Source organism: Gymnodraco acuticeps, unplaced genomic scaffold, assembly GCF_902827175.1.
Source record: "Gymnodraco acuticeps unplaced genomic scaffold, fGymAcu1.1, whole genome shotgun sequence".
NCBI classification, from domain to species: Eukaryota; Metazoa; Chordata; class Actinopteri; order Perciformes; family Bathydraconidae; genus Gymnodraco; species Gymnodraco acuticeps.
Window position 1 is genome coordinate 3358058 of NW_022990966.1, and position 26791 is coordinate 3384848.

General features: G+C 39.1%; 1 protein-coding gene across 1 annotated transcript; it reads left to right on the plus strand.

Annotated features, from left to right (window-relative positions):
- Nucleotides 1–485: 485 nt before the first annotated feature.
- Nucleotides 486–26263, plus strand: LOC117558938 (neuroblast differentiation-associated protein AHNAK-like). The gene is made up of 7 exons (XM_034235504.1): nucleotides 486–614; nucleotides 8364–8413; nucleotides 9598–9708; nucleotides 10563–10676; nucleotides 10771–10921; nucleotides 11200–11360; nucleotides 11449–26263. The coding sequence occupies exons 1-7, from the start codon at nucleotides 557–559 to the stop codon at nucleotides 25363–25365; spliced, it is 14562 nt and encodes a 4853-aa protein (XP_034091395.1). The 5' UTR covers nucleotides 486–556; the 3' UTR covers nucleotides 25366–26263.
- The last annotated feature ends 528 nt before the right edge of the window (nucleotides 26264–26791 follow it).

Here is a 26791-nt window from a genome sequence, read left to right on the forward strand (position 1 = left end):
TAAGTGTACACAGCGTCAAATTGAGTTATGTCTCCATGTCAATAAACTGTACCCCCCCCGCAAACACTGGAGCCAGAAGCTGACATCCTGATTGTCCTTGTCCGATTAGGCCGATCAATGACACTGAACAGAGGAGAGAGGGGGAAGAGGAATTTAGAGGAAGAGGAGGAGGAGAAGGAGAACTAAGGGATGTGTTTGTGTGAGTTAAGGAGGAGGCGGGGGGGGGCAGCTCCTCCCATTATTAAGTTATCGTGCTGCGCTGGAGGTCCATGTTTACGGGGCAGCAGTGGGAGTTTCCTTCACTTAGTGGACAGCACTGAGCTCGGAGAAGGCAGCGCTCTCTTTTCCTCTCTCTTCGGTTATTTCTGCAACTCATCCCTCGCTGCACAACACAGGCTGACACAGGACGACTAGAGGGGGGGGAGAAGCAGAAAGAGCAACAGAAGCAGCACCTGCATCGCCCTCCACCACCTCCACCCTCCCTCCCTCCTTCCCTTCAGCCTGCACGTCCCAGGACTTCATCTCTGCTGCCGGCGTTTCCACCACCGCTGCCATCATGTGCGACTGTTTCCACCTGGCCCTTCCTAACTGGCACGCCGCCTCTTCAGGGACGGGTGGGCATCACACACTCTCTTTTCCCCCTCTATCTCCCTTTCTATGACTTTATCTTTGCTGTTTTCCCTCTGAGAAACTCACTGATTCAGCTGCAGCAGCAGGATAGATTATGTGTGTGTTTTAGTGCAGCGGAGAGACAGTGAGTGAGTGTGAGGCGTCTGGTGCTGATGCTGAGTTGTGTTGCTGACCTGCAGTGGAGCGCTGGGTGTGTCTGCAGTGTGTGTGTGGGGGGGGGGGGGGGGGGGTGTTTGAAGATGTCATCATCGACGCTGTCAGGCTGCTCTGCTCTTCTTCTACTGTTTCCCTCATGCTGTGTGTTTTGAAGCAGAGGCTGAAAGGCAGAAAGAAAGACTGGGTTACTGTGGCAGTTCAGCAAAGCAGAAACATATTGATAGAGGGAAACTTCAAGGGGGTAAACATGAAAAAAGGCTACTGAAATGTGTCGTAAATATTCCCCCAAAAAAGCCCCAGAGATGAAAGCTTTAAAGCTGCAGCCTTCAAGAGGGAAGAGTTATTACCGGTTACCTTGCATCACTTTTAGCCCATGCTAAAAGCTCTAAAAGAAATACATTTCTCTTGATACACACCCCATTATGGATTTTTCTAGATTATAAATGCAGGGTTTACATTATGCAGTGTAGATAAACCATATCTGATCAAGAGTGTGGGCATAGTTACGTAAAACTGAATCTATTCGAGCCATAGATTAGCGATTATGCTTGCAATCATGAAATTCTGCTGGGGAAAAAATGCGTTATGATTGATCATGATGAATGTTTGAACTGCAAATCTGTGAAGAAGTGATTTTGTCACGCAATTTGCATTGCAGACATTGGTTTTTAATCATTTGGCTGGAAAAAGTGATGTATTTTTAATGTATGCTTGTTTATTGGGGGTTTTCCAATCCATGATCAATTTCTAAATAATTGATTTTTCAAACCAACTTCAAAGGCTTTGATAGGGTAGATTCTGACCTAGTATGAGTAAATACAAAAATAAAATGATCCAAAGAAATTGCTGAATCACGAACACGACATACGTATAAGATAATATATTGTCAGCACAGTTAGAAGAAAAAAAATCACTCATTGTTTTAGGGGAATTTAAAATGTGTCTTATTTAACAGCCTAGTTCAAATACTTAATATTATATTTTGATAAATAAGTTGACATCATAATTCATATTATTGTTGGATGTTGTAAAAAAGGAGGTGAATATATGCTGTCTGGTTTAATGTTGATTTGGAAATAATACTGGCTGTGATTCCATCTTCCATCTTTCCGTTTCCCACAATTATCCTCAGTTACCTCTGCTGCTGCATATAATTAAATCTGCCTGAAGAGAGGTTGGTGTTGCTGTGAAAGGCTTCAGGCGACGCTCAAGGTCAGAGAGAAGGAAGGAGAGAGAGAAGGAGGGAGAGGTTAGGAAGTGAGCCAGACAGAGAGGCTGACGATCTGCTCAGCAGTGGAGCCTGAATCAGATGATCCTGATGCATTACGAACCATCAGCCTCAGTTGGAAAATCCTGCTCTCGGATCGATATCACACCACTTGAGACCAGCTTCAGGGAAAATAGTCAATATGAGATTAGTTTTAACCTGCTAGGAGCGTCAGGTGGACGTTGCTTTATTTGTATTGCATTTTGACTTATTTACAGTGGACCATTTGAGGTTGCAGGAAGGATGTTGACACTAACACACATCTTCAATGTTTTTGTATATGATACATTTCCATCTTGATTTACTTTTTGTCAGGGAGGACCAGCAACATCTTTTAGATCATTATAAGACACTTAAACACGGACTAGAGGAACATTGTGTTACTTAGAATAAATTCTCAAAGTGAATTAAATGGAAACAAATACAGTTCATCCAGAGTCTATTTAGAACACTGTAGTGGTTGTCAGTAAACAACTTTGGCAGTAATCAGTTCAAAAATGTACATTTGATAAAAGAAGAAAATCAACGTTATATATCTGTCGAACCCTTCAAATCTACAAAATAACACACAGGAAAATATGAATACATCTGAGTCACTTGGGGCTTCAGGCATTCCAGGCTAAACAAACACATTGCAGCCCAGGTGCTGACCTGAAATAATATTGTATTATATATTATATCTGTGTTTTTGTTGTACAGTATTTGCATGTCGTATAGCAATACAGGCAGATTAAGATACAAATTCCAGAGCTGAGATTAAATTTGCTGTGAGTTTGCAGTAGATAAATAGATTGAAAGCATGCGCTTTTACAGTCTCATGTCCGTATAATCCATGAGGAAAATCTAATTTTAGTTCTTATTATAATTTGGATCCAAATAAACAGTGAAAGGACCTTGTGTCCGTCTGTTTAACAAAAAAAAGAAGAGAAGATACTGAATCCAAGAGTACAAATAATGAGCTGTAATACGTTATTATTAGTTTAGTGAAGAGAAGAGCTTCAGGGAGCCTCCAGGTGCATTCAAACAGGAAGCACGAGGTTACGTAAGAGATTAGCTGAGGACTAATACATACAGTCAGGATTCTCATTTGAATAAGAATTCTAGCATTGCAGTGTGTGGATTTGAATCGATGCCTTGGAAAGCCTGTATACGAGAGGACCACTCTCACAGCACTGAGTTAGGGAAGATGAGTCTGTCAGTGTTGTTTGCAGTCTAAGTCGTTTTAAAGCTTTATCTTCGTCACATCCGCACTGAGGGACGGACCACTCCCAGATCCAGAGCTGCAGTTGCACCCAAATATGATTCATGCAGGATCTGCACCACAAAGGACTTCAGCATCTACTGCTTGTACTTATATATCTGCAGAATGTCATCATTCAAGTCAAATTAAAAAGGCAGGCAGTGGCTTTGTATCAGAATATTTACAATGTAAAATCACTCAAATAAATAAACAGGTAAACTTTGTGATTTAATTTCGATATTTTCAGGCAGCAGTGAGGGTTGTTATCGGGCCATCTGTAGCACCCACATGACAAATATTTGAGAAAGGAGTTTCTACATGTGCACTGCCACTAGTTAGGGCAACAATACAGGGACATCCGCCTGAATTAAGTTGTCAATAGCGTAAGAAATACATCTTCCAGTCAAGCAAAGCGGGGCCTGAATGGTTCACTAAGCTCCGTGCACACAGTGACACCGTGATTAGCTACTACAGCAGATGTGAACTTAACACTTGGCACATGACAGTTTTCAGCCGCTCTGATTAATTTAATGAAACTATCTAATTCAGTTGCTGTGAATAAACAATCCAAACAGGTTGTGTTCAAATAGAAAATGTAATTTGATACTTGTGGAAAACCTTTTTTATGTGATGGTTGGACATTTGTCATCAACTTTCCTGTCTCCTACTTCCTGTTTCAGGGCTAACTTTTCTACCTGTTGGATTTGAAAGAATAGCATTTAACATATTTGCAGGTTTTGTGAACTGCTGCCTAAAGTGATATGTGTACAGTAGGCAGTGGTGAATGAAGTATTCAGATTCTTTACTTAGGTAAAAGTAGCAATACCACACCGTAAATAAAAACAACCAGTTACTAGTAAAAGTCTTGCATTCATGGTACCATTTAATTAAAATGAGTACTGACGTATATCAGGAACATGTTCTCATAAGTATTTAAAGTAAAAGTACTCAATGCTAAATGTGATGGTTACACTATTATATATAATATCATTAGATAAAATACAAATAAATAAAGGAAAAGGCAGCAAATCACTTAATTTGTTAACAAAGGTTGTTAGGTTGTTTAAAGGTTGAGGTTTCTCCCATGTTTCCCCTTAAACTGTGGGTTTTCTCTGGAAGTTTTTCCTTGTACGATGTGAGGGTCTAAGGATAGAGGGTGTCGTTTTTCTCATACTGATATTCTGAACAATCTGTGCTGTTGTATTTGCTGTAAAGTGTCTCTACTGTAGGCTATTTTTATTATATGTACAGCACTTTGGTTCGACCAAAAATCGTTTATAAATGTGCTATATAAATAAAACTTGATTTGATTTGTTAAGCTGAAACGATGAAAGAATTCTGCTTTAAATATAAATTGGTAATCGGTTAATTTGAACTTTTGTCAACTTATTGTTCTAGCTGTACTTGTACTTAAAAGTAAGTAACTATAGCTGTCATATAAGGAAATAAAGTATTAAGTGGCATAAAAAGCAAATACTTGTAGCTAAAAGGAATACTTAAGTAAAGTAGGTGAGTAAATTATTTCTAGTTACTTTCACAAGACTGACAGCAGATATATGATGATAAGACTACTAAGATACAATTCACACTTGCAAACAAAACATTTTTTTGTCTCTTAAACTCTTAATTGTTTTCATTAAGTCAACAAAGCTACTGAGATAAGATAAAGTCTGCAACTTTGCTATGCACTCTAGGCTTTACTGTGCTAAATGCTAACATCACCTTGCTAACATTCTCACTTTTAGTGCATTAAATGTCCCTTGTTTCATCACCTTTAAATCATCTTAATCTTAAGTATTATGTGTCTTTCAGTAATATAATATATTATGTTCATCGTAGGTGAACAAATACAAAAAAAGCTTTTTAAGATGTTCTTCCTCTATATTGATCATTTCAGAAAATGGTAAGGGGTTGTGGTATTAATTAGTGAGAGATTCATGTGAATGTAACTTTATTTGAAGGAATGTGTGTTGCAAAGGCTGTGAACCAAAGTCAACATGAGGCACTTCATTCACTTTAGGAGTGACACAAGTTCAGGAAAAGTATGACTGCAACCCTAAAAGTGTCCCGCCTCTTTTGTCCATCTGACACTGTACAAATCACTTTAGCCACTTTGGCAGTCACACTCTCACACAGCAAAGTTTCAGGGCAGTTTGGATGTGTCGTTACTAACACCTCGCTTTATTCCTAGGAGTTAAACAAACAAAAGCAGCAGGTAAGTGAGGTCTTTGAATCCACATAAAGGGCTCTGAAATGTAGATTGTGAGATTTTCTTTGTGTGTGTAAGATATGAATGGTGATGAGACGGATGGCACAGGCAGCTGTAAAGATGTGATTATTATATTTCACAACACGTCTAGACTGTGGCGCGTTCAGTGTTTATAGTGAGAAACTACTTTTCTTGCAGATACATTTTCTCTGTTGATATTTCTGAGCCTAATGTCAGATCTATGCTTATTAATATGTATGTAATCAGTATTAAAGCTATGATGTCGTGTTAGCTTCATGAACTCTCTTGGATTGTTAACCTTGAAGCAGCAACACACCCTGAGACAGACATGGGAGGATTCTTTATACCATCAGTCTCTTGTGGTAACTGTCTTCTAATGCACTTTCTCCAGAAGCTCTTCACATGACATTCATTAAGGCACAGGGAGGGGTGTCAAAGGGGTAGTTAGTTGAGAAACTACACGTGGTATATTGCATGGTTGTTCAATAAGTGACATTAAAAAAAAAGTCTCTGGGTTTCAAATGAGAACTTCCTACCTTTTGCATCTATAACTATAACCAGATACATGTGTGTTTCCAAATGATTAAAGTTACTTCAGTTTAGTTTCTACTTAACTCTTCTTTTGATAAAGAACATACACATTGCTTAAAAACCACTCGCACTACTCGGGGAAGAAAAAACTGATTACACTCCAAATTTACATTAGTAAATCACTCAGATAAAAAATGTTTTCAACATCAATAATCTACCAATTTCCTCAAATACATTTGGGAAAATATGGGGACCTTTTTTCAAATGTGTTAAGAGGATAACGTTTTTTCCCCCCTTTTCCATCCCTGCTAGAGAGCAGGTACTTTCGTGGGAGAAAAAGGTTCCTATGTCTGATTGGCTGGGCGGATTGCAAACCACGCCCCGTAAAACTCCCAAAAAGTTTTGTGAAGCCGCCATTTTATTATCCTCGCATTAGCATTATTAGCATTAGCATTAGTCCAGCGCACAAACGCAGAGAGACTAACTTATGGCAACACAAAAGAAAACATGGGAGCGGTGGAGATGAGGAGGTGTCGGCGTTCTGGCGATTTACTCGGAAGGCTTCAGTAGAAGCTGCTGGGACTCCCAGCAGCTTCTACTGAAGCCAGTCCCTAACTCCGGGGACTTCGGGTGGCAGTATACGCCGTGAAGTTGTTTGCGGCCTGCCAGTAAACCCAAAGCAGAAGAAGAAGAAGTGACGTCAGCGGCTTCATTTGCCTAATCCTCCCCCAGGGACTTATTCCGGTGTGAAAGCGATCTGTACTTAGTTCATGAGAACTAAAGAGTTCTGATTAACCTAAAAATTGAACTACAAATCATCCAGCATTGCATTTATGGGTACCACTTTACAATAAGACTACCCTTATAAAGGGTTTACGAATAGTTTGTAATTCATTTATTAATTAGGTTGTGAACACTTTAATCATTAATAAGCTTTTATAAGACACAAGACCGGTTGCTTGCCAAATAGTGAGCCCACATTTATCTGTACTGCTAAATCTTATATTGGCTACCTAGCTTACTTTGTCTTCTTCATCAGCTAGCATCCTTGGTATCTGTTGTTCACTGAGTTGATTCTCGCTAAGTAGCCAATATAAGGCTTAGTCCTCTTGCCAAATAGTGAGCCTGTGTTGATGTATGAAAACTATGTTAGAACTGGTTTATAAATGGTTCTTAATGATTAATAAACTGTTTACAACCTAATTCATAGCCTAATTATAAACCCTTTATGAATCCTTTATAAGGGTAGTCTTATTGTAAAGTGGTGCCCATTTATGGGAGTTGATACTGTAGGATGTTGGTGCAAGTAATACTGATCTTGGGCGACTCATTCCTTTAACTTCTTGATTTGAGTTGAGCAGTTTAGTGCGTAAGTAAGACTAACAAAGACAGCATTGTTTGTTTTAAAACCTATCACCTGTCCACCACTAGAAAAGGACTTGGCTGTAGAAAGACCAAAAACATTTTATCTGCAATGAAAATGATTGGATTCTCCATGTGTAGTGCAACCACATTTTATCCAATACTAAATTGTACCGACGACATAACATTCGCCTCCTGATGATATTAATTAATCAACCAATGAGGATCTAAAACCACAGAAAATGTGGAAGAAAGAGCAACAGCGTTTACCTACAATCATCAAGCATTGATTTATGAAAACGTTTTCATTTGGGAATTTGCTTGTTTTTTCATCGCGAACATTTGAAAGACTAACAAACCTTCTTCATCCCTAAGTAGTATCCTGATGGAATTAACCTCACATTAAATTAATGAAGGATACAGTTCAAAATGGATTTAAATCAATTAGAGATCAGGTATCAGAGCGGGTAATTATAATAATAATCTGACTAACCATTTGGAGTCAGACTTTCCCTTTTCGGCAGCCATCAGGGCTGAGCTGAGTCTTATCTGTGGATCAATGTAGCGGATCACTTAACAGACAAAGGAGGCAGCGGGTCTCTGGGGGAATTATTGCCAGGAAGAAACTCAAAATAGTCTCATCATCGGCTCCAGTGTCTCTCTCTGTCTCTGAGCCTGGAAACAATTGTTAGGAGCCACAGGCTGGAAGTCTCGGCTTACTGCTTAAAAAAAGAAATGCAGATAAACAGCAGATAATTTACATTTGCTGCAGTTCCTGTATTGCTTTCATTCATTATTTTAACACAACTCTGATTGAGATAGCTTTGACAAAGTGAATTTTACGTACCATTACAATTTAATATATTAAAATCAAGTCATTTTCTATCATGTCAGATTTATTTTTGGTATTTATGTTTTGTCTATTCTCTGTGTTTTCTTATTAACAGGTGCTGGTCGGAGGCTAAGAGCACCAGAGCCTGGTACAGAGGACGATTCAGTGAGTGACTTATAAAGAATAAGGACTTTCTGATTATTTCTTCAAATTTGTTTTAGACAAGAAAACACCAGCATGTTCAAAACTGTAGCCTTTCAAATTGGGCACACCTTACATTTCTTGTACTACTTGATGAAAAGGCCTTTGTTCAAAACCATAAGTTGATAAGCTTAAAATACTTTGATAAGAAGAGAAATAGACATCCATGTTGGTTACTTATATAATTTAGCTGATAAGATAGTATGTATTGCCTGTCTTTTCAAATTAAACAATACAAAACCAACTATATGAATGCATGGAGGGTAGAGGACTACGGGTAATATGTGCACTATTTATCATCTTAATGAAACAATGGAATATTTAAGACGTTAGCATTTTGATGTTTGCAGGTTATTTTTCGAACATCACAAATGACATTGGTAGGGCTGTACTGAATATAGTTCAAAACTTCATTTCACTGCGGTCAAAAGACTGTTCACTCCACCACTTCTCACACACAGAGGACGCATGCAATGACGAGATAAATTGATTACCTTTATTTGATCAAATGAATCACTTTATTCAAATTAAACATTTTAAAGTATTTATTTTATTACATTTTTAAGGGTGATGACGTCATTATGTCTGGCGAAAGTCTATCAAAGGGTAATTTGAAAATTGAAGTTTTGCATGTAAAAAGAAATACATTTGGTACAGCTTAGTCATTAGTTTGCAAAATATCCTGACATGACCCGTTTTACCTGTAAGTGGTGCTAAGTTAAAATTCAAAGGATAACCAAAGTCATTGGGGTTAATGCTCTGGGGAACCATAATATGTAACAAATAATATGAAAACATTTATTTTTTAGATATTTTCCTCTGGTGTTGGTATCACAGACCGGCCAACACACATTGTGACAAGTTTTAAGAGCAGAACATCCAGTCAATGCTGCCTTTGGCAGAGCAAGGTGTTATCACACTTTTCCTGATGCAGTTTGCTCAACACCTTTGTGCTGCTGCAGGCTCAGTTATATGAATGCTATTACAAATGTTACATGGTGGTTAAAGAAGAGGAGATGCTTTTAGGCAGATTAAGTAAAATCTGACTAAACTGACTCATGTCATAATATCTCTTTGAAATGATTCAACTGTTTTGGGGATAAACCATGTGACTGTTTTTCGTGCTAACTGACCTTCTGTCCACGCAGACATGTGACGAGCCATCTCAGTTCACAGAGAGAGAGCGACCACGGCCTCAAGGGTCCTCCCCCGTCGAGGAGTATCCTGAAACGGAAAAATACACCGACAGTGACAAAGAGGTACAGATCATCGACACACAACCATTTATACAGAGACAGAAACTGCAGTAACGGGGAGAAACCAGGTCAAGAGAATACATCTGAGAACCTGTTACATGCACTGTAATAATAAATAAATAATAAAATGTAAATAAACAGCTGAAATAACTGGGCTTCCTCAACTGGGGAACATTAGTTTCTTTTTGAACATGGACCTTTTAGAAATCAGATTATTACAGAGAGCACACTATAACGTGTTTACTTAAATAGGTATTAACACACTTGGTCACTCAAAAGGCTATCTTTGATTCAACAGAGTACTTTGTTTCGGCCATCTACAAATGACGTTGGAAAAATAAGCGTGTGACCAAAAGAAGCAAGCTTGTAAGGGTTATCTATCCAAAATGTGTTCTTCTGTTAGCACCTTTAAAACTAGATCTCTGATCTTCTGTTGGCACTTTACATTTTTCAAAACCTTTAAGTGTATGCAGCCTCTTAGGAAACAAAACCACCTATAGCCTCTTCGTATACAAAGCCTGCTGAGCATCAGGCGGAGCAGTATATCGATTACACAAATCAGTTAATTTAATAAATATGGATTGCACAAATCAGTTAATTTATGGAAACAATATATCAATGACACCAGTTGCAATATCACTGTTTGTGTACCGTCAAAAGAGTATGGTGTAACATTGGCTTTCTGTTTTGTTGAATGTTGCATATTGCAATAATGATCCAGACCTAGCTACTGCCATGTTGTATTTACAGTATATTACCCTTCCCTCTCAAAGCAGATATTGTGTTGCCTGATTAAAAACAGTATGTCCAGAATAATGTTTAGTTAGAATGAAATGTACTGCTTTTTCTTCTTTCAGTGTGAAGCAGAGCATGACCCATACCACAAAAGTGGGAGTGGAAAGAAAAGTAAAAAGTCTGGGCTCGGGTCGATGTTTGAAAAGCGCTCAACTCCAAAGATGAGTAAACTGAAGGTGAGACTTGTCCTCTCTGTATCTCTGTTGTAGCAGATCATTAAACAGCTAAAGGTAAAACGGTTGTATCCTCTCTGTTTTGATGTGTTAACAGGAAGACCACAGCCCTGAGTCTGGGGTGATGGTGAAAACAGCCCAAGATGGATGTTCAGAGGGTCTTGTTTACGGTGGAGGAGGGAGAGAGGGAATATTCATAAAAGAAGTGGTACCAGAGTCACCTGCCTCAAATCTGAAACTAAAAGAGGGTAACAATTATAGAGACATTCTCTTTTTCAATTACAATAAATGAGTAAAAATGTATTCATAAATATTGTATGTTGTTTATTCAATTTTGAAATGTTAACTATTATTTATATCTACTTTAAATATTGTAATCCTTAAAAATGTCATGAATTGAACTGAAGAAACTTAAAGAGCAAGTTGCAAAGTCTAATGACTGATTATTTTGAATATTTCCCAGTTTTTTTCTTATAAAACGGTTTTGACTGATTGCCTTCTGAAATATGTTTCTCTTGTTTCACAGGTGATCGAATTCTGAGTGCCACTGTTTATTTTGACAACATGTCATACGAGGACGCCATTCAGATTCTGGAGCACGCTCAGGCTTACAAAGTAAAGCTCTGCTTGAAACGCACACCAGTCATCACAGAGACGGAACCGGTCACCAAATCTGACGTCATCCCTGTAACTATTTTTAGGTTGTCAGATTCTTTGTGATAACAAACAGGTATTGGGTATAAAACTGACATGTCATATTTATATTGCTCAACAGGAAGAAGATGTCTACGCTCCAGAGATGAGAGAGAATGGAAAAACCAAAAGGCGTAGTGATGCCCGCATTTCTTGGCCTAAGTTTCCCTCCTTTGGAAAAGGAAAAAAAAAGTCTCGCTTTTCAAGGTCTCACAGCTCCTCAGAGGCTGAGGAGCAAAGAAAGCTTGAGCTTAGCCCCACTACAAGCGATACGGAGTCCCCTATAAAGTCTCAGGATGCCCTGAAGGGCAAGAAGAAGAATAAAATAAAGCTTCCTCTTTTGTCAAAGAGAGGTCGCATAAGTTCATCTGAAGACCAGGACACAGATGCACCGACAACTGCGCAGTTGGTTTCCCCTGAGACCCTTGAAAGTCCCTCAGGAGAAACACCTCAGGTCTATGTGACAGAGGAGCTAAAGGTAGTTGAAGACTTAAGATGGGAGGAAAAAGAGCCTAAAACTGTTCAACACAAGGTGGAACTCATCACTATAGATAGCACTTTGAAAACAGAAGATCTAACCTTGGCTCTAGCAGGTAAAGAAAGCTCCTCTGGTGTCAAGTCCCCTGATGGGAAGAAAAAGAAGAAAGAGTGCTCTGAATTAAAAATGAAAATTTTGGGGAAGGATAAATCACACAAGAAGGATGCAAAGGCAAAATCCTCACCAAAAAGGCTGAAAACGCTTGGGGCAAGTATTGAAACAGCAGACCAATCTGAAAATAAGAAAGGAGATCAACCAGCACTTGATGCCAATACCCAAATAATCAGCAGTGATTGCTCAAGGGTAATCCAAGCCAAATCAGAGGGAATAAATGTACCAAAGGTGGAACTTGAAGTATCTGATGTTACACTGATACAAAAATCTCCACAGAAAGTTGAAGAAAAAACTAAGACAGGCAAGGACATTAAACAGAAACAAGAAATAAAGACAGGTCCAACATTTAAAATGCCTAAAATAGGTTTTAGTGACATTGCAAAAGTTGATGTAAATGTTGGAGAATGCACAACTAAAACTGAGCAGCTTACTACTGAGGGTACAGAAGAGAAAGTAGATCCTTATGACCAACTGTCAAAACGTATTTCCAAAACAAAACTTCCAAAACGTGAAGACATTGAGATTCCAGGTATGGAGGACATGTCTATGAGAACCACAGCCAAAGGAATTAAAGTGCCTAAAGCTGTCTTTACAGGCCATTATGAAAAGATTCAAGCTGAAACTGTACAAATGTTGATTGATGTGGACAGCGTGAAAGAGGCAGTTTCTAAATTGCCTGGATTTAAGCTGCCTAAGGTTGACACAAGTGGAATGCTTATTCCAGAAGAAATTACTGTTATAGATGCAAATGCACAGAGAATATCAGTGAAAACACCGACTAAAACGAAACGTGGCGCACACTTCAGTAAGGCGGACATCACTGCCACTCATGAAATCTCCAAAACAACAATCAAACTCCCAAAGATCACACCATCTTATCTTAATTCAGAGGAACTTGTAATGGAGACCAAGGTAGATCTTAAAAAAACTGAAAAGGAATACAAAACTGAGCCTAAACAAAGTGGCGAAGCGGTAAATAAAAGAGAACATATCATAATCCCTGGAAAGGAAAGTGAACAAGAAGTGGTGAATCTTCTGACACAAGAAACACAAGACGACAAATCAAAGAACGCAAAGAAAAAGATGCCGAGCTTTGGGATTGGAAAACCAGAAATAAAAATCCCGGATGTTGGAATTCACTTTCCAAAACAAAATATCTCTGAGCAAAAAGGTGACAACGTAAAAGGCGAAAGGACTATATTCCTCCAAGAAGTACAAATATCAAAGACAAACACAAGTACGAAGATTGGAGAAGTCACATCTGATGTCAAAGTACCGGAAATTGAAGGCATTGAATACATTGATTCAGCTGATGGATCACCAGCCAGAAATGAAAGTGGCATTGGGTTTACAGGTTTTGATGTTAATCTCGATGCTGCAGGCCCAAAGGTTGAGCACACATTAAAACTGCCCAAATTTGGAGCAGCAACTCCGATCGTCAGCCAAAATGTGCCCGATGCAGACAAGGATATAAATATTGATGGGGCTGAGACAAAAATACTTGAAAATGAGGAAAAAAGTGGCAAGTTCAAAATGTCAAATGTTGGCATCTCCATGCCAAAAATGAAAGATCCTAAAATTGATTTAAGCCTATCAAAAAAAGACGTAGATGTCACACTACCAGAACCTAAAACTGAGATTAAACACCAAGACATTTCTGAGGTTGACATCAATGTAGAGGCTTCTATACAAGAGCGAAAGATGGAGGTCAAAAAACCTGAAGTGGAAATCCAACCAAGGCAGCCTGAAGGTGAACTTGATGGACAAGGAAGCAAGTTCAAGAAACCAAAGTTTGGAATCGCGACTGCAAAAGTAAAAGGACCTGAAATTCACTTTGGCTTATCAAACAAAGACCGAGATATGACACTTCCTGAAGCCAAGGCTGAAGTAAAAGTCCTTGATGCTCCTGAAATTGATTTCAGTCTTGGAAAAGCTGATGTTTCTTTTCCAACGTGGAAAACGGAAGTTCCTTCAGTAGATATGAAAACTACAGGAACTGAAGAGGACGGGAAAGGAAGCAAATTTAAAATGCCACATCTTAGTTTCTCTATGTCAAAAGTGAAAGCACCTAAAAGTGATTTAAGCTTACCAAAGACAGAAGTAGATGTTCAATTACCAGAGACAAAAGCTGATGTAAAACTTCCAGGGGTTGATGTTGGAAAAGTAGATGTTTCAATTCCAGAGGTTAAGATGGAGGTTAGAAAACATGAAACTGAAATGCAGTTATTGCCTGGTGAAGTTGAACTTGTTGGACAGAGTGAAAAGTTCAAAATGCCAAAGTTTCAAATCAAAATACCAAACGTAAAAGGGCCAGAATTTGACTTGAGCTCATCGAGGAAAGACGTTGATGTCTCATTACCCCAGTCCAAAGTTGAGGTAAAACACTCAGATGTCCCTAAAGTTGATGTCAGTTTTGAAAAAGCACACATTTTGATGCCGGATGCAAAGGCCAAAGTTAAAGAAATTGATCTTGAAATGAAAGCTTTGCAGACTGAACCTGAAGGACAAGGATATAAGTTCAAAATGCCAAAGTTTGGAATTTCCATTCCAGAGGTAAAGGGACCTGCATTTCATCTAGGCTTATCAAAGAAAGATGTAGATGTCACACTGCCAGAAGCCAAAGTTGAGTTCAACCTCCCTGAAGTAAAACCAAAACTACCTTCTGCTGAAATGCCTAGAGTCAAAGGGCCATATGTAGATTCAAGCTTATCAAAGAAAGACACAGATATTACATTTACAGGGACCAAAGCTGAAATCAAATTCCCAAAGGCCCCTAAAATGGATGTCAGTATTGAAAAAGCAGAGGTTTTCATTTCAGAGGCAAAGGTGGAAGTAAAGAAACCTGAAAAGGAAATAAAACTTTCCCAGACTGGAATTGAACTTGAAGGAAACAGAGGCAAGTTCAAAATACCAAAGTTTGGAATCACAATGCCAACATTTGAAGGACCTGAGATTGATTCAACCATCTCAAAGACAAATATAGATGTGAAAATACCAGAGGCCAAAGCTAAGGTTGAACTCCCAGAAGCTCCTAAAATTGCTGTGGAAATGAAACCACCAGAGTACGAGTCAGAAAGGGATGGGAAAGGAAGCAAGTTCAATATGCCAAAGTTTGGAATTTCAATGCCAAAAGTAAAGGGACCTCAAATTGATTTAAGCATTCCAAAGAAAGATAAAGATATGACTCTACCAGAGGCTAAAACTGAAGTTAAACTCCCAGATGTTCCTAAAATTGATGTGGATATTAAGGTGCCAGAGTGTGAAGCTGAAATGGATGTGCAAGGAAGCAAGTTCAAAATGCCTAAGTTTGGAATCACATTTCCAAAAGTAAAAGGACCTGAGATTGACTTAAGCATTTCAAAGAAAGATGTAGATGTGACTCTACCAGAGGCTAAAGCTGAAGTTGATCTCCCAGAAGCTCCTATAATTGATGTGGATATGAAAGCACCAGAGTGTGAAGCAGAAATGGATGTACAAGAAAGCAAGTTTAAAATGCCAACGTTTGGAATGAAAATGCCAAAAGTAAAAGGACCTCAAATTGATTTAAGCTTCTTAAAGAAAGACGTAGATGTGACAATACCGGAGGCTAAAGCGGAGGTTGAACTTTCAGGAGCTCCTCCAATCGCGGTGGACATGAAACTACCAGAGGGAGAAGCAGAAATGGATGGACAAGGAAGCAAGTTCAACAAGCCAAAGTTTGGAATATCAATGCCAAAAGTTAAAGGATCTGAAACTGATTTCAGCTATTTCAGTATCACAATACCAGAAAACAAACTCCCCGATGTTGAACTAAAACAACCTTCTGCTAAAGTGGAAATCAAAGCACCTGAAATTGAAGCTCAAGGAAGCAGTAAGAAAGGGTCACCTTCAAAATTTAAAATGCCCACATTTAATTTTCCTAAATTTGGGGCTGCCACTCCAAATCTCAGCGCTGAAGTACCTGATATAGAAAAAGAAATCAAAATTGATGGCGCAGACTTGCGCATAGCTGTGCCCCACACAGATGTTGATGCACCAGACGTTAAAGCAGAGGTCCGGCTGCCAGAGATTGAAGTCAAACATATTTTAGGCACTGTTGTGATAGAGCAACAGCCAGAGGTTGAGATTGATGCAAAATTGAAAAAGCGAAGGTTTTCAATGCCCAGATTCTCTTTTTCAAAAGGAAGTGTTAAGGCCCCAGAAGTTGATGCAAACGTTCAGGATGTGAATGTGGCAATTCCAGAAGGAAAAGTTGAAGTGAAAGTAGGGGAAGTTGAAACAAAACTACCAGAATGTGAAGCAGATGTTGACAGGAAGGGAAGCAAGTTTAAAATGTCGACATTTGGAATCACAATGCCAAAGGTAACAGGAACTGAGATTGATTTGAGCTTATCAAAGAAAGATGTAGACATCAAGCTCCCAGAAGCCAAAGCTGAAGTTCAACTACCAGAAATCAAAATAAAACAACCATCTGCTTCCGTGGAAATTAAAGCTCATGAGATTGACAGGAAAAAAATAGGTGATGTTGAAGGATCACTGTCAAAACCTAAAATGCCAACATTTACAGTACCCACATTTGGAGCTGCTACTTCAAAGGTCAGTGTGGACAAACCTGATCTGGATTTACACATTGACGGAGCTACAGTTGATGTCACGGCACCCAGCATTGACACTGAAGACCTATCTGTAGATATCAAAGCTAAAGAAAGTGACATTGAAAGATTGGGAAGCAAGTTCAAAATGCCAAAGTTTGGCATCTCAATGCCCAGAGTTAAAGGACCTGAGCTTGATTCAAGTTTATCAAAGAAGGATTTAGAAGTCACATTACCAAAAGCCAAAGCTGAAATCAACCTGGCCAGTGTTGAAATCACACAACCTGAAGTGGAAATCAAAGCTCCTGAGATCAAGGTTGCAACAAAGGATAAAGAAGGATCACCATCAAAATTCAAGATGCCGACGATCAAATTACCAACATTTGGTGTTAATATTCCAAGTGCCACTGTGGAAGTATCAGAAAAGGACAAAGACATCAGAATTGATGGAGCTGACATTACAATTCCTGAAGAAGTGCTTGCAGTTCATATTACAGCACCCATTGTTGACACTGAAGACCCATCCATAGTTATCAAAACTGAAGGGAAAGAAAGCAAGTTTAAACTACCAAGCCTTGGTTTTTCTGGGCCTCAAATTAAACAGCCAGACCTTGATTTAGGTTTAGAAAAGAAAGATATGCATGTGACTCTACCAGCCAAAGCTGAGGTCAACCTCCCTGATGTTGGCTTGAAAGAACCTTCGGCCCAGGTAGACATTAAAGGTCCTCAGATCAAGATGGGACAAAAGGGTACAGAAGGATCACCATCAAGATTTAAGATGCCATCATTTAAATTACCTAAATTTGGAGTTGGTACTTCAAGTGCTACTGTAGAAGTACCAGATACGGACAGAGACATTACAATTGATGGAACTAACATTACAATTTCTGGAGAAGTTCTAGCAGTTGACATTGCAGGGTCCAGTATTGAAACTAAAGTCCCATCAGTAGATAAAACAGAAACCCAACAGGAGCAAAAAGGAAGCAACTTTAAACTACCAAGTCTTGGTTTTTCCGGGCCTCAAATCAAACTGCCTGATATGGATTTAAGCTTATCACAGAAAGACATACATGTGACTCAACCAGAAGCAACAGCTGATGTCAAACTCCCTGACGTTGGACTGAAAAAACCTTCTGCTGAGGTGGAACTCAAAGGTTCTGAGATCAAAGTTGTAAAGAAAGGATCAGACGGATCGACATCAAAATTTAAGATGCCAACATTCAAACTACCCAAATTTGGAGTTAGTACTTCAAGTGCTGCCGTAGAGGTGCCGAATACAGACAAAGAAATCAAAATCGATGGAGCTGACATTAAAATTCCTGAAGAGGTGCTCGCAGTTCACATTCAAGCACCAAGCATTGACACTGAAGGCCCATCAATAGATATTAAAACGACAGGAACTGAACATGGAGAGAAAGGAAGCAAGTTTAAACTACCGAGCCTTGGTTTTTCCGGGCCTCAAATCAAACGTCCTGACATTGATTTAAGCTTTTCAAAGAAAGATGTTGATGTTACACTACCAGAGGCAAAAGCTGAAGTCAAACCCCATCAATTTGGATTAAAAGAAACTACTGCTGACATTGAAATGAAAAGTCCTGAGATTAAGGTTGAGCCAAAGGGTAAAGAAGGATCACCATCAAAATTTAAGATGCCATCATTCAAATTGCCAACATTTGGCATTGGTCTTCCGAGTGCCACTGTCGCATTGCCCGATACGGACACAGACATAAATATCGATGGATCTGACATAACAATTCCTGAAGAGGTGCTTTTAGTTCACATTACAGCTCCCAGCATTGAAAATGAAGGCCCAAAAGTCGATATTAAAACTACAGGAACTGAACATGAAGGAAAAGGAAGCAAGTTTAACATGCCAAGCTTTGGTTTTTCCGGGCCTTCAATCAAACGTCCTGAAATTGATTTAAGCTTTTCAAAGAAGGAATTCGATGTGACACTACCAGAAACAAAAGCTGAAGTCGAACTCCCTAAGGTTGGACTTAAAGAAAATCTTGCTGAAGTGGAAATTAAAAGTCCTGAGATTAAGGTTGAGCCAAAGGGTAAAGAAGGGTCACCATCAAAATTTAAGATGCCATCATTCAAATTACCAAAATTTGGCATTGGTCTTCCGAGTGCCACTGTGGCATTGCCCGATACGGACACAGACATACAAATCGATGGATCTGACATAACAATTCCTGAAGAGGTGCTTTCAGTTCACATTACAGCTCCCAGCATTGACAATGAAGGCCCAAAAGTCGATATTAAAACTACAGGAACTGAACATGAAGGAAAAGGAAGCGAGTTTAACATGCCAAGCTTTGGTTTTTCCGGGCCTTCAATCAAACGTCCTGAAATTGATTTAAGCTTTTCAAAGAAGGAATTCGATGTGACACTACCAGAGACAAAAGCTGAAGTCGAACTCCCTAAGGTTGGACTTAAAGAAAATCTTGCTGAAGTGGAAATTAAAAGTCCTGAGATTAAGGTTGAGCCAAAGGGTAAAGAAGGGTCACCATCAAAATTTAAGATGCCATCATTCAAATTACCAAAATTTGGCATTGGTCTTCCGAGTGCCACTGTGGCATTGCCCGATACGGACACAGACATAAAAATCGATGGATCTGACATAACAATTCCTGAAGAGGTGCTTTCAGTTCACATTACAGCTCCCAGCATTGACAATGAAGGCCCAAAAGTCGATATTAAAACTACAGGAACTGAACATGAAGGAAAAGGAAGCGAGTTTAACATGCCAAGCTTTGGTTTTTCTGGGCCTTCAATCAAACGTCCTGAAATTGATTTAAGCTTTTCAAAGAAGGAATTCGATGTGACACTACCAGAAACAAAAGCTGAAGTCGAACTCCCTAAGGTTGGATTTAAAGAAAATCTTGCTGAAGTGGAAATTAAAAGTCCTGAGATTAAGGTTGAGCCAAAGGGTAAAGAAGGGTCACCATCAAAATTTAAGATGCCATCATTCAAATTACCAAAATTTGGCATTGGTCTTCCGAGTGCCACTGTGGCATTGCCCGATACGGACACAGACATAAAAATCGATGGATCTGACATAACAATTCCTGAAGAGGTGCTTTCAGGTCACATTACAGCTCCCAGCATTGACAATGAAGGCCCAAAAGTCGATATTAAAACTACAGGAACTGAACATGAAGGAAAAGGAAGCAAGTTTAACATGCCAAGCTTTGGTTTTTCCGGGCCTTCAATCAAACGTCCTGAAATTGATTTAAGCTTTTCAAAGAAGGAATTCGATGTGACACTACCAGAAACAAAAGCTGAAGTCGAACTCCCTAAGGTTGGACTTAAAGAAAATCTTGCTGAAGTGGAAATTAAAAGTCCTGAGATTAAGGTTGAGCCAAAGGGTAAAGAAGGGTCACCATCAAAATTTAAGATGCCATCATTCAAATTACCAAAATTTGGCATTGGTCTTCCGAGTGCCACTGTGGCATTGCCCGATACGGACACAGACATAAAAATCGATGGATCTGACATAACAATTCCTGAAGAGGTGCTTTCAGTTCACATTACAGCTCCCAGCATTGACAATGAAGGCCCAAAAGTCGATATTAAAACTACAGGAACTGAACATGAAGGAAAAGGAAGCGAGTTTAACATGCCAAGCTTTGGTTTTTCCGGGCCTTCAATCAAACGTCCTGAAATTGATTTAAGCTTTTCAAAGAAGGAATTCGATGTGACACTACCAGAAACAAAAGCTGAAGTCGAACTCCCTAAGGTTGGACTTAAAGAAAATCTTGCTGAAGTGGAAATTAAAAGTCCTGAGATTAAGGTTGAGCCAAAGGGTAAAGAAGGGTCACCATCAAAATTTAAGATGCCATCATTCAAATTACCAAAATTTGGCATTGGTCTTCCGAGTGCCACTGTGGCATTGCCCGATACGGACACAGACATAAAAATCGATGGATCTGACATAACAATTCCTGAAGAGGTGCTTTCAGTTCACATTACAGCTCCCAGCATTGAAAATGAAGGCCCAAAAGTCGATATTAAAACTACAGGAACTGAACATGAAGGAAAAGGAAGCAAGTTTAACATGCCAAGCTTTGGTTTTTCCGGGCCTTCAATCAAACGTCCTGAAATTGATTTAAGCTTTTCAAAGAAGGAATTCGATGTGACACTACCAGAAACAAAAGCTGAAGTCGAACTCCCTAAGGTTGGACTTAAAGAAAATCTTGCTGAAGTGGAAATTAAAAGTCCTGAGATTAAGGTTGAGCCAAAGGGTAAAGAAGGGTCACCATCAAAATTTAAGATGCCATCATTCAAATTACCAAAATTTGGCATTGGTCTTCCGAGTGCCACTGTGGCATTGCCCGATACGGACACAGACATAAAAATCGATGGATCTGACATAACAATTCCCGAAGAGGTGCTTTCAGTTCACATTACAGCTCCCAGCATTGAAAATGAAGGCCCAAAAGTCGATATTAAAACTACAGGAACTGAACATGAAGGAAAAGGAAGCAAGTTTAACATGCCAAGCTTTGGTTTTTCCGGGCCTCAAATCAAACGTCCTGACATAGATTTAAGCTTTTCAAAGAAGGAAGTCGATGTAACACTACCAGAAACAAAAGCTGAAGTCAAACTCCCTGTAGTCAAACTTAAAAAAACATCTGCTGAAGTGGAAATTAAAGCTCCAGAGATTAAGATTGCGACAAAGGGAAAAGAAGGATCACCATCAAAATATAAGATGCCAACATTCAAATTACCAACATTTGGAGTTGGTACTCCGAGTGCTACCATACAAGTGCAAGACAGAGACATCAAAATCAATGGAGCAGACGTTACAATTCCTGAAGAGGTTCTTTCAGTTCACATTGCAGCACCCAACATTGAAACTGAAGGCCCATCAATAGATATTAAAACAAAAGGAACTGAACCTGAAGGAAAAGGAAACAAGTTTAAAATGCCAAGCCTTGGTTTTTCTGGACCTCAAATTAAACGGCCGGACATTGATATAAGCTTATCAAAGAAGGCCGTAGATGTGACTCTACCAGAAGCCAAAACTGAAGTCAACCTCCCCCAAGTTGAAATAAAAGAAGAATCAAAAGCTGAAGTCAAACGTCCTGATGTTGAAACAATAGAGGGTGATGCCAAGTTGAAAAAGTCAAGTTGGACAATGCCAAGATTTTCCTTTTCAACGGCAAGCGTTAAGGCACCTGAGGCTGATGTTAACGCTGATGCCCCAAAGGCTGACGTTACACTACCAGAGGTCAAAACAGACGTACATATCCCAGATATTGATATCAAAGAAACCTCAGGTATTTCAATGGAGGGGGCACATTCCACAGATATAGATGCCAAAATGAAGAAGACAAGGTTCTCATTACCCAGATTTTCATTTTCAAAGCAAGGTTCTAAAGAGTCTAAAGTTGATGTCAGTGTCCCAAACGTTGATGTTTCTCTTCCAGAAGGGAATGTGGAAGGTAAACACCCTGCTGTTGAAGTGAAGCCACAAAAAGGTGATGTAGAATTACAGGGGCAGGAAAGCAAGTTTAAAATGCCAAAGTTTGGCATCTCAATGCCCAAAGTAAAAGGACCTGAATTTGATTCAAGTGTATCAAAGAAAGATTTCGAAGTGACATTACCTGAAACTAAAGCTGAAATTAACCTGCCCAATGTTGAAGTCAAAGGACCTGAAGTTGAAATACAAGCTGCAACAATGAATACTGAAGGATCACCATCAAAATTTAAGATGCCTACATTCAATTTACCAACATTTGGAGTCGGTATTCCAAGTGCCTCGGTTGAAGTGCCCGATACAGACAAAGTCATCAGAATTGATGGAACTGATATAACAATTCCTGAAAAGGTTCTTGCAGTTCACATCACATCACCCAGCCTTGACACTGAAGGCCAATCAATAGAACATGAAGTAAAAGGCAGCAAGTTTAAACTGCCAAGTCTTGGCTTTTCTGGGCCTCAAACCAAACGGCCTGGCATTGATTTAAGCTCATCAAAAAAAGACGTAAATGTGACTCTACCAGGAGCCAAGGCTAAAGTCAAACTTCCTGAAGCCCGACTGAAAGATCCTTCCACTGAAGTGGAAATGAAAGGTCCTGAGATCAAGATTGCAACACAGGGTACAGAAGGATCACCATCAAAATATAAAATGCCAACATTCAAGTTACCAAAGTTTGGAGTTGGTACTCCAAGTGCTACCGTGAAAGTGCCTGAGACTGACTTCAAACTTGATGGAGCTGACATTCCTGAAGAGGATCTTGCAGTTCACATTGCAAAAGCCAGCCTTGACAATGAAGGCCCATCAATAGATATTAAGACCACAGGAACTAAACATGAAGGAAAAGAAAGCAAGTTTAAACTACCAAGTCTCAGCTTTTCTGGGCCTCAAAACAAATGTCTTGACATTGATTTAAGCTTATCAAAGGTTGATGGAGATGTTACTTTACCAGAAGCCAAAGCTGGAGTCAAACTCCCTCATGTTGAACTCAAGGAATCTTCTGCTAAAGTGGAAATTAAAGCTCCTAAAATTGATGTCCAGACAAGTAATGTTGAAGGATCACCATCTAAATATAAGATGCCCACATTCAAATTACCGAAATTCGGAGTTAGTACTCCAAGTGCCACAGTAGAAGGGCCCAATACAGACATTAACATTCCCGAAGAGGTGCTTTCAGTTCACATCACAGCACCAAGTATTGACACTGAAGGCCCATCAATCAATATTAAAACTACAGGAACTGAACATGAAGGAGAGGGAAGCAAGTTTAAACTACCAAGTTTCGGTTTTTCTGGGCCTCAAGTCAAGCAGCCTGACATTGATATAAGTTTATCAAAGAAAGATGTAGATGTAATTTTACCTGAAACTAAAGCTGAAGCCAAAGAAACTGAAGGTGTCATTTCAGTGCCAGATGCACCGACAGTTGACATTGATACCAAAAAACAAGCAACATGGGCATTTCCAAGATTTTCATTTTCAAGGTCAGCTGGTAAAGCCTCTGACGATGAACCTGAAACACCCAAAGTGGATGTCACATTACCAAAGGCAGAAGCAGAAGTCCAAGGAGGACTATCAGGGGCCGTTTCAATAGAAGAGCCTCCTGCTGCAGAACTTGATCCAAACTTGAAAAAAAGACAGTTTTCCCTACCCAGATTTTCTTTTTCGAGGTCAAGTGTTAAAGAACCCGCGGTAAGTGCTGAGCTACCACATGTTGATGTTTCTCTTTCGGAAGGAGAAGTGATAGTCAAGCAACCTGAAATGAAAATAAAAGCTCCTGAGCTTGAAGCTGAACATGATGGACAAGGAAGCACATTTCAATTACCAAAGTTTGGCATTGCTCTACCAAAGGTAAAAGGATCCGAAGATATCAATGCATCACAGAAAAACGTAGATATCACTGTGGCGGATGTAAAAGCCAAAGTCACACTTCCAGATATTGAAGCCAAAGAATATTCAGCCAGTGTGGAAATGAAAGATTCTGAGATTGAAGCTCAGTCAAAAGGTGTTGGAGGATTGTCATTAAAATTGAAAATGCCAACATTGAAAATGCCGAAATTCGAAGTTGCTACCCATGATGTCACTGTAAAAGCACCGGATTCAGACAAAGTAGATGAAACGGATGGGGCTAAACATAAGGAGGACATTACTCTCATCATCAAAGGTCCAAGTGTTGATATTAAAACGGATGAGACTGGCAGCGTGGATCTTGGATCTCCAAGTAAATTTAAATTACCATCATTTAAACTGCCAAAGCTGAGCTTTTCAATACCCAACGCTGAAGGTGATGTTCCAGTTGACACTGAATCCAAAGAAGATCAGCTGAAAATTGAAGTTGATCCAAAAGGAGAGAGTAAATCACAAAAAGTGACTTTGACATCATTTGGTGAGATCATCAAGAATTTTGATGTTGAAATTGATGCTGCAAAACCTGAAGAACAACTTGAAACTTTAAAAGAAGTTCAAGAAACAGTGGAACCAAATGGAAAGCAGCCAGAGGCAAAGGAAAAAGAAACAAAGCAAGATACTACTAAAAGTCCTGAGAGGACAAGTTGGCTTAAATTCCCCAGGTTTGGACTGTCTTCCCCATCAGAGCCTGCCAAGACCGTTGAAAAAGAGGAGCAGAAGGATGAAAAGAGCCCAGTAGGGGAAACATCGGATGAGGAAATAAGTCCCACGTCTTCAGTCCAGTCATCAGACGCCTTTGCTGATATTAGCTCTGCAATGACTAGTGAGCATCTTGGCCTGTCCTTATCATCTCCAACAAAGGTGGTCACAGTCAAATTCTCTGATCCCAACGTTGCTTCAGGTCTTGGTGAGATGCATAGTAACATTATTACTTCTACCACAAGGACTGAGATTATCTCGGTTGAGCCGAAATTGCCTGAGAAAATCACCATTTTGTCGTCTGGAGCTTCTTCTTCATCGGAAGACACGCTCAGACTGGATTCAGGAAAATTACATGTCTTCACATCAAATATACAAGCGACACCAGAATCACAGTATGCCAAACTGCTAACTGATTTCCAAATCCAATCAGCAGGAGGCCTTCCCCTAGAACCAGAGGCTTACAAAGCTGCATCCTGGACTGTCGAAGACCCGGAAAGCGGAAAGAGAACGGTATACGAGAGGCATTTAGTTAAGGAAACATCAAGTGAAAGCAAAGAAACAATTGTTATAACTCAACAAATCACACGTACGTTTGACTCTTCTGAGACAGCTTCATCCATTCAACGACTGAAAGACTCTATGCACTCCGATAAAATGAGGTTCTTTGATGGAGCCGATGAGTGAAATTACTTTATGTAAATTATGTCAGAAGATACAAACCCTTATTATCCCGCCTCAGTGGCTGGGGGGCTTTTGAATATCACTGTGACAGAAAGCGAGATAGAAAACAGGTTTGGCAACTGCAAAAGACTGTTGGCAAATGTAACTTACCAATCATAGGAAATGATCAGTGTTCAGGTGTTAACTTCAATCTCTGGTAGCATGTTGTTGACCTATAAAGAGATGGATTAATTAAATGTACTGACAATGAGATTTAGTTGTTAATAAGCTCTATAATTCAGTGCTTTTACTTCAATTTATGAAAGGACTTCACCAAATATCCTTGCTTATTGTGGTACAAAACTAAAGTAAGCCATGTGTTTTGCTTCTCAAAACGTATAATATATTTGTGGTTTCATAGTTTTAAATGTACAACAACTGTTTCAAAGTACTTGTGCGCTTCTTATCGGATGATAATCAACGATGCATTTGATTTAAAAACTGTTTATCTGAACAAAATTGATGTTACTGACATTCCAAAATGTTTACAATAATTTCTCTGTAATGTTGACAGTTAAAAACACCTACAATATTATAGGGCAGTAGGCAATATGACAAAAAAATGATGTACATTTATCTGCAGGATATTCTTGTTGCTGTGGCTAAAACGTAAAGAGACAACAGCATTGCAAAGCTTAAATGAAACGCTTATGATCAAAAACACCAAGTGTACTGCTACAAACTATATTTTGTATTAATATTTTGCTTACAACCTAATTTGCTACAGTACAAATATATCCAGAGTTTGGTATCTTTCAATATCACTGTACAACGTGGGAATCTTAAACTAGCAGTGTAAATAGCTTTTAATGAATCCATGAATTCTGATGTAACATGTTTGCAAAGTTATACACAATAAATAAATATTATTATATATATACACCTGATGGCTGACGCTTGTTAGTTATATTCCTGTTTATTCTGTTTCGTGTGATCTACTAAAATAGGTCACATTTTATTTATACTGAACACCACCAACGAAATGTAAAATTAACATATACTTTTGAACAGTAATTGTGGAAGGTAACTAAGGATCTACTCAAATGCTGTAAGTAACATGATTTTGTCTTGGGGAGGTTATAATGTAATATTATGACGATTTTACTCAACGTTTCGTCACAACTACAGGCATATTCATATGAAGTATTATACACATATATTCGCTCACTAGAGGGAGACACACCTCACAGCTATACCATCACTAGCACTCTTTTCTTGGGATAAACTAAAACGGGAATTAGCTCCATCTTAGCTTGTTTTATTGACGTTAACGCTGGCACAAAGAGCATATCAATGCTAACATTTGCTTTGTTGCCGTTTGATATCTAATATGACAGCACGTTTTATTAACTTACCTATATGTTATATCAATAAACAGGCTCTTAGAAAA

Coding starts and splice junctions, on each gene's coding strand:
- LOC117558938 (XM_034235504.1), top strand. CDS start 557: ATGTGCGACTGTTTCCACCTGGCCCTTCCTAACTGGCACGCCGCCTCT. Junction 10,677..10,770: donor CAAAGATGAGTAAACTGAAG/GTGAGACTTGTC, acceptor ATGTGTTAACAG/GAAGACCACAGCCCTGAGTC. Junction 11,361..11,448: donor CCAAATCTGACGTCATCCCT/GTAACTATTTTT, acceptor ATTGCTCAACAG/GAAGAAGATGTCTACGCTCC.